The following is a 19,124-nucleotide window of genomic DNA, read 5'->3' on the forward strand; positions in this document are numbered from 1 at the left end:
CCATACATAGGGAATTCACAGAGTTACAACTGTCCTCTAGGAAATACCTGCTAGAGAAAGAGATGAGCAGTGGAAGGATGAAGAGTGAGGCAGCAAGATATCATCATTCAGTGTAGGGAAACGACTGAAGCAAAAATTAAAGAAAACCAGGAAGTTATAACAGTACAAAAAGAATAGAGCGGAAATGAAGTTGCTGCTCCTTGGATGGAATGTGGTACACACGCCTGATTTCCCACACACAATATATGCATGTGGGAAGGGAGGGATGACACTGACAGCAGAGCAGAATGAAGAAACAGTGACCAAGCTTGGTTGAAATCCTTGCAGAGGGGGGAACTCAATACTTTTTAACTGATAAACCACTTATCAGTGACTACCAAGTGAGGTAAAAAGAGATGTCTTGCTGTTGAATCAGCAAACAGGGAGAAATCACTCTTGTCATATATAATCCTGATGCTTATCTCCACCCCAAGGTTACCACAGATGTAGTACTAATCCTCACCTCCATCCCAAAGATACCTGTCTCCAGGGTATGAGCACCCCTCTTTCTGAGCATGATGTATGGCTAGAGTCACTCAAGCTCCACCTAGACACAAAGAAATATTATAAAAGTATTATAAAATTGGGAGAAGTAAGGGAAGACTCCATGATAACTGCCAGGATCCATCGACAAGTTGAACATGTCTTCTCCCTCATGGGGATGTCTATGGGGTAAGAATCATACTCTATGCACACTGAATTATTATCTCCAGCTAACTCTTTTAGCGGATTGGAGCTTATCCATACATTGCTTTGAATAAGTTTTTGCAGTCAAATACTATGACCAGCAACCTTTGCACCTTAACCTGTTAAAATTTTCTGTTATACTAATAACATTAGTTCATGTGAGCCCTTCAAGGGTGCTAGCAGCCGCATGCAGTGTGTAACAATCTGGACTGCAGGGACCTGGGAAGGGTCGCACCCATGCTGTTCGTTTGTGTCCTTGAACAGGTTAATTGACCTGCCCTCCGTTCCAGTGGACAGCTCAGCAGAGAGTCTCCAGAGTGGGATGCTGACAAACTGGTTGGGCACAAGGATCTTGGATTTTGTGAGGTCTTGACACAGGAATCAAGCGCAAGGGGTTTGAGGAAATCTTCCCTTTCATGGGACATTCAGAACGGCCTCCTTATCACATCAGCCTTATCTGTATTGTAGGTGAGGCCAGACTTCCAGACTGCCAGTTAGCCACAGCTTTGATCTGTATTTGCTTTGCCTCTTCATAAGTGTAAAATTGACCAGAAGGCAATATAACACTTTTCAGTTTCAGAAGTTGTGTTTTTTGTAGTACACAAAGTCCAAACCGAAGTAAGACAACAGATGACAGTAATTGGTTAAATTAGGCTGATTAGAATGAATGCCATTGACAGATGCCTCCTGAGTTTCTATCTTGATTTCAGATGTAGTCAATTGGATTTTCATCCATATTCACTACAGGTGTTAAATTCAAAGACTTGCCCTTTCTGACTTCTCTGGATATACCTGCCTGTTCCCAGAAAGACAAGTAGTATGGATTGTTGGTCACATCTGTTTATTTCCAAGGAATAGTGGCTTCTGAATATTTAAATAACTCCACATTTCATAGTAGCTATTTGAATTAAAATCCCTTAATGGGGGTGCTTTATGCATGAGCCAATTTGGTCTACATTAAACTCTGAGTCCCAATGAAGTATATTGACCTCTGCTAAACTACAGTAAAAAAATTGTCATATATACTAAACCTATTTTTCGTGATCAGCTGCTACTATGTATTGTTTTTTCATATTATTTAATTTTATTTTGTTATACTAACTTTCACTGAAAGATAAGTCACAAACTACTAAAAAGGGAAGAGGAAAAATCATGAACAAATATCCAGAGAGAATCAACAGGTTGTATGTCCTGTGAGAGCTTTATTCATGTGTTCCTCATGAAGTTCTTTCACCTAGAACTGGAAAACTTAATGTCTTGACCAACTAAAATTTCTTATTAACCTTATCACTCATGTGTTTAATCTCTCCTCTTAATAACAGTTTCTTTATATTTGAATAAGAAGAATGAGGCCAAGCCAGGCCAAGCACTGCAGACTTTTGGAAAATAGTGTTCCACAGGATGCAAAAATTATTACCTGAAATTGTATTACAAGAACAACTAGTAAAACACTATTTTTCAAATCATTAGATCATCTATGAAACACTAAAAATATCAGAAATCTCTCTGGGGTTTGGGGGGTTTTTTTGTTTGGTTTTGGTTTGGTTTTGGTTTGTTGAGGTTTTTTTGGTTGGTTTTTTTTTTGTTTGTTTGTTTTGTTTTGTTTTGCCTTTTTTTTTTTTCTACAGCTCTTTTCTATGGTTCAAAAAATCTGAAGCAAGACAAAATATTTCAAAACAAAAAGATTATGGTTAATTTGGATTGTACCTGCAGTCCCTGAAGTCAGGTAAGCTACAGATGGTCTCACAGTCTGAGGAAAATATAATAATTTAATTTTGATAGCCTGAAAATTCTGTATGTTATTTATTTTAATGAGAAACTGTGTTTTGGTTTGGTTTGGTTTGGTCTTGTTCTCCAGGCAGCATTTTACCATTGGTACTTCATCAAATGTAAACGTTTCCTAACACTGTCTGTATTTATCATGTGCACAGAAATTATCTTTATGAGCAAGGGTACTCTTCAGTACAGCAAGGTCGTGTACTATGCTGATAGTAAGTAAGTGGCTTATGCCATTAAAAACATCCAATTAAGCTACTTGCATTACCATTCTAAGAGATTGTGTCTCCCAAAACGGGAAAGTCAGTTGAAGAGATCATGTAAAAAGAGAAGGTATCCAACTCAAAGCAATAATCTCCCATCCTGGTGATGTAAGTGATCATTTGTCTCTGTTAACAATGTATAAATCCTCACACCTCTTGAAAGCCATAGGGAGATCTGCCAAGTACCTCAACACGATCAAGATTTTGCCTAGCATTTTGTAGGTGAATCAGTAAACACTTCTTTCTCCATAAAATTTCAAGTCTGATGACAATAATAAAGGATGTTCTGATCATTAAGGAAATAGAAGGGCATTAAAATTCAGAATGAGTATTCTTGGTCTAATGTGGCTTGAATATCTGGTTCAATATCACATGATCTTAATTTATTAGTAGTTAGTCTCGAAGAGAGGAAAAGTGATCTGTGTATGAAGAATACTAAGGCAGAGCAGTAATTAAAATGCTGTGTTAAATGTCAGTGCACAAAGGGGCATTTTTTACTGGGCCTGTTTTAGTTTGCAATTTTTCCTTCTTTTTCTCAACATCAAGATCATGATATAAATAATTAAGGCAAAACTGAGTTACAGGTAACAAACCTTGACAATTGCAAAATATTATTTCATTAAATGTGTAAAAATTGTGGTTAGTAGTGCCAGAATATTTTAAGATTTTAAGATTAGATCCATGTCATTATTTGAACAGTGTTAACGGCAGCTTAACTATGAAATTTGTGAGTTTGTGTTTCAAGAAAATGATAGACCAGTTTCATTGCAGCCTGTTGACCCTCTGTTCATCTTTTCCTTTATAGCTTCTTGACATCAAAGAGAGGAACAACTCAGGATTTCCTTTTTGCTTTTAACAGTACAGAAGATCGTGGGTTTGGAGTAAAAATAGAAGAAAAGTCAGGATATACATGGCTGGTATGTTTTTGACCAAAGAAAAACAAAGCCAAAACAATCAATGAAAATGGTTACCTCATTCAAACATAAGCATTTCTCCAAGAATACCAATTTTAACATTAATAAAAACATAAACAAACAAACCTCACCCACTCCCCCACAAACCACAACAACTTCACAGGTCTCAGGTAGAATGACCTAGGCAGTCAAGATAAAAACAGAAAAGAATATGTGAATAGAATGTAAAGGTAAACAGTCTTTTAGCCTTTGTGAGGAAGAGACAAGATCTAATTACCTACTGTGTTCACCTTAGACTCAACATGATTTTGCTTTGGTGGACAATGAAATTCTGACTTTGACCAAGATACTGGTGAATAGAAGAAGAAAGTAAAATCCTTGAGGTTTTTTTAGTAGTGGTTCAACATTCAGCACAACAGGTTTATGACCTTTGTTAATCATCCAAATATTAAATTCCATTTCACCTTACATAATTTCTAGGAATGGCAATTTCAATCTGATACTATTTCTTAAAAATTTACAGAAATCTCTGTCCTTGATGCACTTCTAACAGCTTCTAAACCACCTTGGGTCAAAACATGACACCAATTGGATTTTATTGTGCGAGTAATGTTAAAAGTTTTGCCTGAGTAAATTACATTTTTCTACCTCAGTCATTGGTGGGGATAAGCAAAGTTTTTGAGAATAGGATTACCTTTTTACTCTGTGATTTAAAAAAAAATAATTTAAAAGAAATATTTTGGGAGTGGAATGTTTAAATATACATATAATTTTAGATCATATGTGTTCACATATGGAAAGCATTTGCAACACACTACTGTGACCTCAAATTAGATTTTCTTCTGATTTCCAGAAAATTCTTATGCTGATTTATTCTTTCATTATGTTTGATTAGATATATAAGACTTCACATAAAGATTCCATTACAGCCCGTTGTCGTATAATGATGAGGTGAATCAAGTTTTTTCAACCAATATATTTCTGTGGGCAATTGTATGGTCTAAGGTTTCTTAGATTTTATGTACCATAGGGAAATATTTTTTCTTTCTTTTGCAAAAGAAGGTAAATTATAGTAGCAAAGTAGAACTTATGTTTTGTAGATTTCATGTAGAAAATAGATTATATTGTGTACTGAGATTTGCCTCATTCAAAGAACAAAAGTTAAGGAAGAAATCTATTTTAAAAAGAATCAGTGAACACTAAAATACATTTTTAGCTGCATTAAAAATGAACTGAAGAATAATTTTTGTGTCGAAGGAATCATTCTGGGATGAAAATATATCTTAGGATGTATTTGAAAAACTTAGATGCAGATCTGGCAAACTTAAGGATGGCATAGTAAAGAAAGCAATTTGTAGAGCTCTTAGTATCTTGTAGACTTCCCCATTTCTGCCAATAAAGTGGCATTTCTATCTTTAGCAATTCACTTTGAGATTCACAGACCACTGAAAATATACTCAACCCCTTCTACTGCTAATGAAGTAAAGACAATGATCCCTCAAAGTAGTATTACTCTATATAGAGTAGACATACTCTACATAGTACACAAAAAAATCTATGTGTAAAAAATTAAAATCCTACACATGATGGACTGCAACCAAGAATTTAATACTGGATTTGATTTAGTTAATTGTGTTCACCTTTCAACTCTTTAAGGATCTTAAAAGCCAAAGTAATTGTATGCTTTATTTATATTTATATTTATTTCCTTTTCAAAATGACAAGCTACGACTTTCTTTATATCATACAAGAGTATTTGTCCATAAAAATAAGATGCTGAAATTTTAAATTTTATAACATACTTTTCTCCAAAATCTCCAAAAGAATAAAATTATAGGAAATATTTTTATTAATTATTGCTAGCACTTGAATGGTAAACAGGAAAAAAATGAGAAAAGACCTTAACTGAAAAAGGAACATTGTGATGAATCATCCCTCTCCCTTTCAAAACAACAAATAAAAGAAAGAGTAAAAATGAAGTTGGATTTTTTTCTCTTTTAATTTTTAGAGAGTAGGAGAAATTTCAGTTGATGCCATCAAAGTTTATGAGTCCTGCCATGATTGTACTAAGCAGCCAGTAGAACTAGAAGACTTAGGAAGGCTTGTGCTGTGTCTTAGTGGGAATATAACCTAAATTACACTGAGCTGATTCTTTGAACAAGGAATTTTAATCAGAATGTCCATTGTTTGGCTCTGTTGAATTCAGTAGATTTCACAGTGGTCAAAACAGAAAAAGAAGTCTTTACCTTAAGTCTTCTTTGAACAGCTTAGTTTTATGTAGGGGTATTTTAGTAGCGCTCTTAAAACTGTACTTTTCAAGATTCTTGGAAAACTCAATTTAAAATAAGCCTATTCAATTGGTATATGGCAGAAGAAAAGACATGTTTTTCTACTGTAGGATGGAAGTGATTGCAATATTTGACATATTTTTTATCTAGGATTTGTGGCCTCTAGTTAGATACTGAAGATCTTCAGCAAGTTTAATAAATTAATTTGATTGGAAGTTTTTTTAAAGGGCTGCTCTAATTAATTTGCCCAAATAATTTGATTACCTTTCCAGGACAGAGAAAGTATTTTTTCATTTTATATTATTTAGTCAGTAGAATATACTTTATGCCATCCAGCTATGCAACATATGAGTGAAAGAATTTGAATCATGTAACAAATTGTAAAACATATAGACATCATAATATTTGGTGAGCATTATACAGTATGTAGATTATTCACACCCTTATGCATATGCTATAGTAATATCTGTCATCAGACATAGGGGATTTCCACTTTCCTTTCTTACTGCAACAATACAATCCGTAGGTCAGCATGTAGAACGTAACAGGAAACAATTAAATTAGAACAGTGCAACTGGAAACATATATCTGTGAGAATTTTTACGGTATCAGAATAAAACTTTGTTTTATTTGGTTTGTTTGTTTGTTTGTTTGTTTGTTTGTTTGTTTTCTGTAGAAAGCATACCAAAAAAACCCCACCCTAACACAGTTGCCTGATAGTGGAGGTTTTTCAGTTTTTTAGATACAGAAGTTGGAAAACCAAGGAAATTGAGCTGTTTACTCTAAACCACATTTACATCTCCTGTGAACGTTATGTGCTAAAATCAGCGTTTTTGGCGTCTTAATCCAGATTCATGAATTATTTTCCCACAAAGAACAAGGAGATTAATGAAAAACTCTTCTCTCAGAACCTTGCTGATTTAATACCTGCTTAAATTCTGCAGCATATCTTGCTCTCATTAAACTGCATACACATGGTTCTTTTTTTTTCCTATTTTTTAATATTTTTATTGAAAATCTTACATGTATGACTAAAATTCATGGACGATATCTGTCAGTTCCATTACAAAATCTGTCATATATATATATATGCCTAGATATATATATATTTCATACAACTAGAAGCAAATCTAGTGAATTATGAAACAATGATTGTCTATTAAAATGCAACTCAAATTAAGTATGTTGTAGATGATTAATTCTTTTTTCTTTTCTCTTGGAGCTGAAGGCCACTTTCACATAGTTAATTGATAATGCTGGGCTGCAAAAATCACAAAGCCTTAATTATAATTTCCCATCCCCCAGCCTCACATTATTCATATATTAGGATTTCAGTACAATGATCCTTCTCTCAGAAATAAGTACTTTTACAGTGAGCATCAACCTCTGTGGAGCACCTTCTGTTCACAAACACAGTTCTGTAAACAATTCTGTGTACCTCTCAATAACTGAAGACAGGTCAAGTCATTTCAAATTAGGTACAAGCAAAAAGTTTGCAGGAACAGACTCTAATTTAGGAACTCATCTACATTTTCTCTAAAGCAAACAAAAATCTGAAATAATACCTAAACCCACTATTTTACTTGAATATATGCCTTATTATCTAGTAATAAATCATGAAAGATGAAGTATAAATATTGTCAGAATCATAAAAAAGTTATCTTATTCTAAGAAATCCTACTTCAAAATCATACAGTTTATTAACCAACAATAGTTTTCCTTTTGTTTTGGCACTCCTGAACCAGCATAGAAATTATGTAATGAGTTAACACCCTGGGGAAATAATACTTATGTGGAACAGGATCTAAGGATGACTTCTGAAGTTAATAGTATTACATTGCTTAACATAAGAAAAAAATTGAAAAACCTTTTACTATGATTCATCAGCAGCAAAAGAGAAGGGGAAGGAGAAAAGCAAGGTGTTTACAGTCTTTGAAGCATATAGCATGTTTAACCTCGAAAATTAAATCTTGCATTCATGACACTCCCAGCTACCTCTGCAGTCATCTTTCAAAAAATTAAATGTACAAATGTTTTCTTTAAATGTCACAGACTTTGTAATGGCTCAGAAGAACAACTGCACATCCTTGGAGCTGTTCTCCTTTCTGTGGGATGAATGGTGGGTGGCATTGTTTACTGCAATTTCTCCGCTTCCATGCTTCATTTCCTACATTTATCTGAGACTGGAGAAAAATCAGCATGTTCTGACAAGTCTAAAACCATGAGGCAGTAAAATGGACCTGAATTTAGTGGAGATTGGAGTTCCAAAATAAATATAACACTTTATGTCAAACGATAATAAAAAAGGATAAAAGGATAAATTCTCCTGTACAAATCAGAAGAGAGAATAAAAAATAGCAAATAGATAGCAACACCTTCTCTATGCCTACATGGGCATCACAAAGCTTCCCAGCCATAAGACTACAACTCCACATTTATCATTTTATTGGATTTTAATCACATACTCTTGAAAGTGAGTTGCCTCTGCAGATATTTGAGGTTTGCTATCTATTTAAACGTGGCTGAGCATTTTGTTTTATCAAAAATGCCACCAAATGCTCATATTCTGTGTGGTCAGTGCAGTCCCTAGGACAAGTCTAATGAAGATATGTTCCACCAAGGCAAAAAAAAAAAAAAAAAAAAAAAGCAACAAAAAAACCTAAAACTTTAAAAATGGAGAAATATTTACAACTTTCCTCAGTCTGTTAGGTTGAGTTTTCTGTTTTAATATTCTTCAGTGCATTTTCAGAGAAAGGATTCAAGGCTAGGAGTATAAGCAATCTGGTCCGGTCCCATACATATCCGCAAGCCTTTTAAAACGAGGGCCCCAGTCACTGAGGTAATCGTAGTTCTGGTCAGAGTTTGAGCTGATGGAATCTAAAGAGCTGAGCGACTCTGCCACCGAGCCGTTCCCCTCAAATGCGTACGTCTGCAGGGAGTCGTAGGGTGGTGCGCAGGGGTCCACGTCAGCTTCTTTCAATCTTTCCCAGATAAATTCCCTAAAAATGACGTTATCTGGGATACTTTTAAAAGTTGGTCTGCTCAAGAACTGAATCTCAGGGGTCACATCCCTTCTGGTCTTGGTGTCGCGCATGATGTTGAGGTTCCTCAAGGCAGCCATGTCAAAAGCCTCAGTGTCTTCTTCTCCACCACCCTCATCATCATACCTGACAATGTTTTCTCTGATATCTCTCTCTTCATCAAAAATGAGGGGCTCTTTTTTCCGTCGCCTCATGGTGACAATCAGCAAGACAAGAACTGGAACAAAGAAAAGATTGAGTTTTAGCAGTGCTAAAGTTTTCGTGCATTTTTCCTAATGTTGGAAGTACTCATTAATTTATATGACAAAGACCCAAAAATAGCAAGCAATTTATGCAGTTAGATGTGAAATGTAGCAGATTATGAAAAAACGTCTAAACCATAAGCTTTTTAGGCCCTAAAAAATCTGTTTCACAAATCATTCAGGATTAGCATCTTCATCTCTAATTCTAATATCCTATATAGTCTGCTAAATATAGATTTCAATACTGATTCAGTGTGACTGTGAAAATCTCACAGCCAAGAAATTATAAAAATTAAAAAAAAAAATGGAAGAAAAATAAACAGAAAAAATAGCCTTTTCTGAACTCATAAATGCCCAAGTGATAAAAGCACATCCATAAACTGACAGAATAGAATTTAAAAACCATGGTTTGGGAAGTGGCTGAATTAAAGTTTATGAGCAATATCTGCTGAATAAAAATAAAGTTAAAAAATTTTATATTGGAGAACACCAAATTTTTAAGCAATGTGTAAAAGACCTCACTTTCCTGAAAAGTGTAAAGTACTGCACTTGAGATTTATGCCTTATGCCTGATGAGAACTGCTAGGATTAGAGTTTACTGGATGAACCAGTATTAGAAATGTATTTGGTTATTTAATTTTAACTCTTAAAGTTTCTTTCAGCTTGAAAGTTAATACTAAACTGCAGTGGTAGCCAAAATCACTGCAAGAAATTAGTTCAAACCTCCTCTTGTTCTAATACATTTATGGTAGAGAAACATCACTGACGATACAAAAAATATGCAACCAATACTGTGAATATTGCATCCATCTGTGGGACATGATGGAGTGTGAATCATCCTCTTGGAAAATAATTAATACTATATTGTAGCATCTGGATAACATTTGCTGAGTTAATGACACTCCTAGGAAATTACAGGCATCACTATGATTGTAAAAATAACAGTACGTTGAAAAGTGTCATTCCACATTTAATTAATCTCTTCTGATTTTATGATTATTTTTAATGTTAAGAATTGTGATTATATGCATTGATAATATCTTCAATCTTTACTTACAGTGCCAATTAAATGCTGTAGAAACATATGGAAACATAAAGAGATAAAATTAGGCTTGAGGTTCCCTAGGTAGTCTCAAAAGTTGCCTCCACAAATTGCATGATGCAGGACTACTATTCTTGAAAGCCTTTTCATGGAGGGATCTAAAAATCAGTATCAATCTAATCATTGTGAGAAATGACTTAATATTAGGATCACTTGGCAAGAATAAACGAGTAACTTGTACCTGCAAGAAAGCTGTATATGTCTACAGATATTATGGCACTATTTGGAATTGGCTGAAACCAGAGCTGCCTTTCTGCATTATTTTTATTTCCCTTTGGAGCCACACATGCCTAAAAATAAAACTGCAACTACATTTTTTCCCCCTAAAATTTTTGACAATTATATTAGGCAACAATTCTTTTCTCAGTAGCTACCAAGCACATCTTCAATAATCCATCTGCTAATAGATGTCTCGTGACTACATTACTACATAATCAGCATCACCCTTTTACATTTTTTGCCCCTGGCATCTACCTGATTCAGTACCTTTAGGTATTAAATTCAGAAGCCACAAATCTGGAGCATTTTGCTTTGAACAATATTTACATATGCAGTTTAATAATATGAAATATTGACCTTTAAAGTGACATTTTCAGAAATTTCAAAACATTCTGATATTTGTATAATACAAATTAAGCTATAAATTACATGGCAGAGAACATAAAATTGTCATCAAATACAATTGCATTCCACTCTTAATGTTTTTCCTTATTGTAAAAGATACTTTAAAATGAAAGTGGCTTGCTGACAGTACAAATAGATATTTAAACCAAGATTTCTATTGACATAACTTCTTTTTAATTATTATTTTTACCCTTTACTGCCATATTTTATTGATATATAAGTAAGCAGCTAATCATTTACTTTACTCAAGTATAAATACATTTTTACTCTACCGGCCCTCTTAACATATTTCATTATGAAAGTTAAAGACATGCTAATAAGTGTAAAATAAGAAACTTAGTAGGAAGCTCTGCCTAAAGGTACAATAAAAATCAAGATGCAATGAATGTTTTATATAGTGTTCCTTCTACTTCTCACACTTGCTTGAAGCCAAGAAAAATATGGAGTCTTTCTAAAGGTTAAATATTTTAGCATTTAGATGACTTTATAAGATTATTAATTTCTAGCCTTTCCAGCAGCCATGAACAATAAAGTTTAACCTCTAAATGAACAAAGCTTTAGCTGCATTGCAGGAGCTGCAGAGATGAATACAAGCCCTAAACAATTTTCGCTGCTATCTAAATCAAATGCAAATAGTTTCAAAGTTTTTTTTAATTTCATTTCTCATTAAGTCATGGTGGGTTTTTATTTTCTACATTTATGAAAAAAGCAGAGATTAAGTTAGTAATTAGGAACTGTCTGAACTTCTAAAAAGCTAATTTAATGATTCTTTGAAAAGAAATAATCCAGTGGAAAACCTTTAGGTGCATATGAATTGCACATTGAGGACACCTCATTGGTTCCATACTGATACACCCAAATCACACTAAGGCGATGAAATGACAATACAGATTTTATATGTGATGTAACAAATAAACAAATCAATCGATAGTTTAGAGGAACTAATTATAAAGACTTAGTAACCCAAATTAAAAAGACAGAATTAAACTAACCTTTTATTTCTTCTGACTTGCTGGAATTTTTAAAAATATTGATTTCTGTTAGTAGGTAAAATATGCAAGAAAAAAAAAGTTGTTTGTCTTTATATTAGCTGTGGTAATACACAGTTTTAGCCTTGTGTCTACTATACATTTAATGTTAATGTTTGCAGCTTCAGTACACCCAAATGAGTCTTTAAACAAGCACCCTCTAATGCAAGAGTGGATTTTTGCTTTGCCAATTTTCAGTGTGCTTTCTGGAATTACCATGAAATTTCCATTTTGGTATGATCTGGTAACAAGTCAGGTTTAGTTCACCTGAACATATTTCTCTGGTTTAGTATTAATTTTTCTTTTTGTACTCAAGGTAACTGCAACATAATTGTAAGGAAGCCATAAAAGTCATGAGACGCCCTGAGGAAGAAAACTACATGCAGAGCTATACAGAAAGGCACAGAGCTAAATCACAAGCTTTACCACGCTTTGTATACACTACATCCCTAAGCGAGGAATTTAATATGGCAGTAAGCTGCATCAGCTGCAAGCAGATCTGTACACTGATTTATGCCTTAGGTGTGTCATGATTCATAAAGCTGATGATTGGAAATCCTCAGCCATCTAAGCAGCACACTAATAACCTATTTAGTTATACCTTTCAGTTGCCAGTACAGTTAGATAAGGTTTGGGGATTACAGAGGCCAAGACTGAGGAATCTTGAATTTAATTCCTGCTTAACAACCTTCTCTTATACCTGTTGTTTAATCAGTTTGGACTGATATTTGCAAAGTGACTCTGACCTTTAAATGTCCACACTGAGTGACCCTAATCAGCTCCCTAACTTTCAGGAAACAGCTGCTACATTTCATATTCAAGCACTTTCTGGAAGTCTTTGGGTATACCTAGTTAAAGGTTTTCCCCCAGTTACACATTTATCACTTTTAACACTGCAAAGCCAAACCCTGCACATATCACATAGTCATATTCTGTACACATTATACCTATTTAGAGAATGGAATTCTTATGACTTGGACAGTTTCTTCTTTTTTACAAATCACAGTTATGTGTTCCAATTTAATTTGGATTTTGCAGGTATTTTGATAATGATAACAAATTTTCTTTCAACTGAAAAGAAAATTATTTAAAGCTATATTTTCAAGTTTCATCAGCATATTATTTTTGTGAACTCTAATGCCACACCAATAGGAAGCTTTCTTCAGTTTTCCTAAGAAAATAGGTGACTGAAATAGATTACATTCAGAAGTATGAAAGACAAAAATAATGAAAAAGTATTGTGCCAATCTAGCTTTCCATTGCATCAATACAAAGAAAATACTTAACCTCTCAAATGTGATTAGGTTATCTGCAGGTGACTATACTGTATGTGTGATTTTATGTAAACATTTTATGCTAAACAGCTGTTACAAAAGCAATTACCTTTTCTGGAAGATGCTAAGTGAAAAACAAATTACCTTGAATTAAATTACCATATAATTTTCAGAAAAATTAAAAAATTCCTACTTTCATTCCCCAAAATTATGTGCAGTCCAAAATTAATCAAACTACCTTTTCATATGCTTTTTAATGATTTTTTAGTCTTTATTTTTTTCTTTCTGTAAAACTTAGCCTTACTGCATAATTGGAAAGCTGTTTTGAGTACAGTAATTTCACGAGTATAAGACGCACCAGAGTATAAGGCGCACTTCCGGGTTTGGAGCAAAATTTTAGTCAAAAAGGTGCGGCTTATATTTGTGAAATTAGTAATAAAAAAGTTCTGGAATTTTCTTGTGAAATAAAATTTAAAATTTAAACTCTATCAGTCAGTATGAAGATAGAAAGAGATTTTGTTTTTAAATGTTTTAAGTTTTAAAAGTTAGTTTAGTTTGAAAAAATAGTCTATATCATGTTATATGAAATTATCAAAAGAGTGTGATTTATATTTATGATTAATGTTCTTCCTTCTTAGAAACAGTGAAAACACTGCACTTATCTAAAACTGATTGCTTTCGTAGAAGTAATAACACTAAGAAATCCCACTGAGACAATCTGGGTCTTGGTAAAGAGAAATGGTTAGATATCAGCCATAGGTATGTATGGGGCAAGATTAAAAAAAGCGTATCATACTAACTTGAAGAAACTAAGAGCTGGTTGAGAATTCAAGACACTGGTTCCAGAATGGATGCATTTATTCCATCTATGCAGATTTCATGCTTTCTCTGCTTTACAACCAGCACCACATTAAGATGACATCGATTAATGTGACTGGATTTGCACTGTGTGTTAATCTTGGGATAGGAAAAAATATTGATCCAGTAGACTGCATCCTCTTTTCACTGATAAAGTCTTAATAAGAAGGTGCATCCCTTGTCCCAGCCCTGGAACCACTTGCCAACAGCTGAAACTGTTTTTCATGCTGTGCTAGTCGATCTTCAGAACTTTTCTCAGGAATGAATGCAAAGAGTAAAAGGGAGAAAGAAAATTCCTAGAAATATTACCATGCAGCTGGTTTCAGAAAACATATTCTAGGAGCAAATGAGAGAAGAAGAAAGGGACCAGACAAGCAGCTGGGTTTCACTGGGCATCAGTGATGCTTAAGTTCCTCTTGCTTGTGAACAATGGCATATGGCTGAGACTAAAACAGGATACAATACCAAAATGCAGCACTCAATAACAGCATTATCATACAAACCTGTTCCTACAAGCTTAACCTGTTCCTGAAGCTTTGACCTGTACTCAAAAAGCACAGTTTAGATTAGAAGTGATGATACATGGCACTTACAAATGTCTTTTCAGATATGCAATGTTGATGCCTTCAGACAGATGACTTTGGAAACCCAAAGTCTTTGAAAAATAAAATCAGTGGTAAGATGGTAATATGCATGATTTTTTTGCCAAACCCTTGTTAGAACTTTAAAAATAACTGGAATATAATCTCAAGTTCGTTGGTTTATTGGTTTTATTTGACCCCTGGTGTACTGAGTATAATAAGCAAGTTATTTGGTACCAATATGCTGTGTTTCCACTCAGTGGTTTTCTTGAAATCCTACTGCATCTATTTAAGAAAAGTTCATGACCAGACCAAGCTGCATGGTACCTACAGAAGTTTCCCATGTAATCTTCAGAAATGCTCTTTTCATGTATAACAAAAATGGTGACTTTTCATTTTGTCATTTGGGGATAAAATGAATTGCTAGGGTTCCAGGACTTTTACTTCTAAGTATATTGGACTAAACTTTAAAGCATGTGTTTTTTCAGTGATACTAATGCTAGTTGATATAAGGGACTATTTTTATATCTTTTTGAACTCTAACATTTAGCTTCATGTCCAAGTAAAGTTCATTTGTGTACATAAATTGGCTAGAAATGCTACTGGGAAAGTGGTATTTAAAAATGTTCATTAAAACTTTTGGCAATAATTCCCTTCCATTTCTTAAACCTAGGCCTAATGATGTGTTGAATGAGAATAAAGCCTTATGGTGTTAGATTTTTTTATGTCACGTAGATGGAAAACTTTAGAAATGCCACCTCCTATATATATATATGTATATATATATAGCAACTTGATTGAGTTCATTGCAGTGGTAGGGATTTTTATTACTCTGTAAAAAGGTATGCAACAAGCTTAATGTTTTGGAGTCCTTTAGAAATATTTTAGCAGAAGAAACATTTCCTTCTAATGCTTTCCAGTGACATAAATCAGAAGACATATCTATACATGGTGGAAAGAATGCCAAGAATAGATGTTTGGACACAAGTCTCTTGATTTGACCTATCCAAATTACTTTGATAAGAGTGGCAGATAAAACACTACTGGGATTATTCCAGCATAAGAAGACTGTGGTCTTCTCCCTTTCCTTAGACTGGTATGTACAGACAGGGAATAGAAAAAAAAAATCTCTTAATTGATAGCAACATTAATGAAAATTCTTGTGTATTTTCCCCTGTTAACATATGCATTTTCAGACAAAAAGCAAAACTTCACTTTTGCTCACTCATTTTTATTTCTTTATTTGAGCCTTTACTCTCCCATTTACTGTTTAATGACTAGGTATTGCAAGAGAAACGCTAGGCAAACTAGGATGTTGACACCATTCCACTCTTTTCCACTACCTTTTATCTAGTTGCAGTTTGACTGCTCAACATAAAATCCAGCTGTGGTACCATTTGCAGGAGTAACAAAAGATCACTCTGTAGATAATTAATGTTAATTAATTATAATTCTCGTCAGGAAATTGCATCTGTTTTATTTTTTGAATATCCTTTGTTCTATACAAATCAATAAATGTTTTAAAAGAGTTATGTCTGTGGAAAAGGGACCCATTGATGCTGATTATATGGTGAGTAAGCTAAACCAAATGCTTCAACTAACTGTGTTGTCTATCTCTTAAATATTACATTTGATGCAAGTATTTTTCTTTTTTTTTCACTGTTATTTCTTATATCTGTTTGGAGGCAGCTTGATATAGAAACAAAGTATCAAAATTGATAATCCAAATCTAATTTTTTTTGTGCTATTGATACAAAATGCTGCTCTTTCTTGAATACTATCTATGCCTCTTCACAGAAAGCAGGGCAGAGGGGAATGTTGAAGCTTATATGCATGTATTTTTTGCTACAATGCATTGAATGGAAAATAAGGGTAACAGAAGGAAGACATACCTAGCAGTGTCAAGACACAAGCCAATATTGCTATCAGGGCTCCAGTGCTAAGTCCTGCAGGCAAGATATATGCTTCTGCATTGCATGTCTGAGCAATACCATCTGCATCACAGTCACAGACCCTGATGGTGAGAGTATTAGTGCTACTAAGCGAAGGTGATCCGCTGTCCACTATGAATATTGGCAAGTAGAAAACAGACTGTTCCTGTCTTCGAAAACCATTTCTTTTGGTTAATACTGTCGCAGTATTATCTAGATAAAGGAATAAAAAGACAAATTATAAAACGTGACTTTTCTAAAACACAAGCCTATAAACACTACAGCCTTCTACTTAAAGACTTCATTAAAACATTTATATTATTTCAAAAGGTTTACCTTTCCCAGTAATATATTTTTGAAGCTGCAGGTGTAAGATCAACTGAGAACTCACACACAACTAAACAAGAAGATTTCTATTTTCCACAGAAGACTATTTCAAAAATGCAGAGGTCCATTTTTTTTTAGCTAAGCTCACATTTTCACAATCTAGATAGAGAGCTGAAGATGAGATCATTATAAAAAGAAAAAAATTACCCTTCAGTGATCAGATCAGGTATCTCAATACATGTTTCCACTTAATTTGCAAGCATCTATTTCAATTACTTACAGATATAGCTATCATATTAATGGAAGCTATGACCATATTGATAGCAGAATAGGTTTTGAAAATCAATGAAACATTTTTTGAATGCAAAAATATTCCAGTCTGTGAACAAACAAGGTAAGTGTGCACACAACAAAGACATGCTGTTGTGTTCAGACTCTTCTGAGATTCAAGATGGCTATTATAATCAATCTAAAATGTGTTGTTTGACACTGGTCTGAGTTGTGTGATTAAAAAGCCTGTGTGTTCAAGAAGACGTGTAAAACTCACTGTGTACAACATAGATTCAGATTCCCTGAGAGATAGGGAGTTACATCCCCCAGGATGTATAGAAATGTTAATTCACTTGGTCTGTCTATCTACTTACCTATCTATCCATAGACAGATATATTGGTAATCAGTAAAGTTATGTTATTGTGTCATCTATTATGATCTATCTGGCAAAATATGCAAACACCTCTTGATATAACATCACATGAGAGATGCATTAAATTAACTAATGTTGAATGAGACAGCTGCTGCTATGTCATGTACCTCCACTGATTTTACAGGCACTATTATTACTTTTATCAAATTAAAACTTATCAAGAACTTATAAGAACTTATCAAGTTATAAGTTCTCTGCAAGAGGGTCTCTTTTCATGAACTGCTTTACAGTTCTCATAATGTCAGATTTCTGAAAAGTCTTATTCTAATGCACTTTTATCATTTTGATCATTGCTACTACTAGTCTTCAGTTTTAAACTCCAAACTGTTTATATGAAGAAAATTAAGCAGTTCATTAACTACACATAAGGTAGGGCAATGAAGACCTCCGTGGAAGAATTTTATTAGGTCATACATTATTCTTACTGAATATTATTCAAAGTCTGCCTGTACAAACAGTGTCCTTCAGTGTCCATATGTTTGTTTTTCTTGTTTAACTAATAGGATGACTTTGTAGCTCTGGTTAAGTACTGATCCATAACAGAGCAATGCAAGAGCAATACCCTGTCTATTTAGTTCTGTTTGCTACAGCTAATAGCTAAACTGCCTGACACGTGCCCAGCTGCTGTATTGTGCAGTGCAACTAATGAGGGCAGTAATTAGAGTGTGTTCTCAGATATTTTATCTAACAGAAATGGAATGTCAGCAGGAGTCTTTGAGGAAACCATTATAAGAAGTCTGTGCAAATATTATAGGCAGCTTTCATTATCAAAAGCATTCTTCAAAAGGAGATATACTTAGTTACTGAAAAGATGTGTTTTTCTAAAAACAAAACAAAATCCCTACAAATCACAAAACATCTCCATCTCCACTCATTTTTTATGTCCTGAGTTATATTAATAAGACATGAATTCCTGGACATTTTTCAGTCGCTGCCACAAGGTGAAATCTAATTTAGATAAAAATAAAAATCTCTAAATACAGGGAAAAAATGTGAAGAGTGACTGATGGGAAAAAAAAAAAAAAAAGGGAAAGATTTAGAGATTTGATGCTGCTCTGTTTGGCTCAAGGCTTTAAATGACTCAAACAACAGCTTAATTCCTTTGACAAATAATCTACAGATAAAATTATTTGGCAGGCTGATTGTAGTTTATGTCCGTATCAGAACAGAAGTCTATGTAGGTCATAATGAGCATGCTGCATTGAAAATGGAAGGTGTTAGTGGTGAATATTTACCAAATCATAATTTTCTTACCTTTGTTGTCCTGCAATGTAAAATTGTGATTATTTGCTGCCTCTGCTGTTAAACTGAAGTAGAATTGATGGCCATTTGGTGGATCATCCTTATCAATTGCGCTAATTTTTTGGATCACCTGTTTCAAGATACATCAGGGTTTCATTGAAGCATATGTACATGTCCATTACATAACCCATCTCTTACCTATT

General features: G+C 33.9%; 1 protein-coding gene across 1 annotated transcript in view; it reads right to left on the bottom strand.

Moving 5' to 3' along the window:
- Positions 1 to 3,551: 3,551 nt before the first annotated feature.
- The window catches only part of CDH7 (cadherin 7), an 85,307-nt gene continuing 69,734 nt past the window's right edge, over positions 3,552 to 19,124 (bottom strand). The window contains exons 10-12 of the mRNA XM_033055776.2: positions 18,934 to 19,051; positions 16,610 to 16,861; positions 3,552 to 9,225 (exon numbers count right to left, since the gene is read on the bottom strand). Coding sequence (XP_032911667.1) covers positions 8,732 to 9,225; positions 16,610 to 16,861; positions 18,934 to 19,051 — 864 coding nt within the window. The 3' untranslated portion in view covers positions 3,552 to 8,731. The remainder of the gene's footprint in view (positions 9,226 to 16,609; positions 16,862 to 18,933; positions 19,052 to 19,124) is intronic.

This window comes from Catharus ustulatus, chromosome 1, assembly GCF_009819885.2.
Source record: "Catharus ustulatus isolate bCatUst1 chromosome 1, bCatUst1.pri.v2, whole genome shotgun sequence".
Lineage (NCBI taxonomy): Eukaryota > Metazoa > Chordata > Aves > Passeriformes > Turdidae > Catharus > Catharus ustulatus.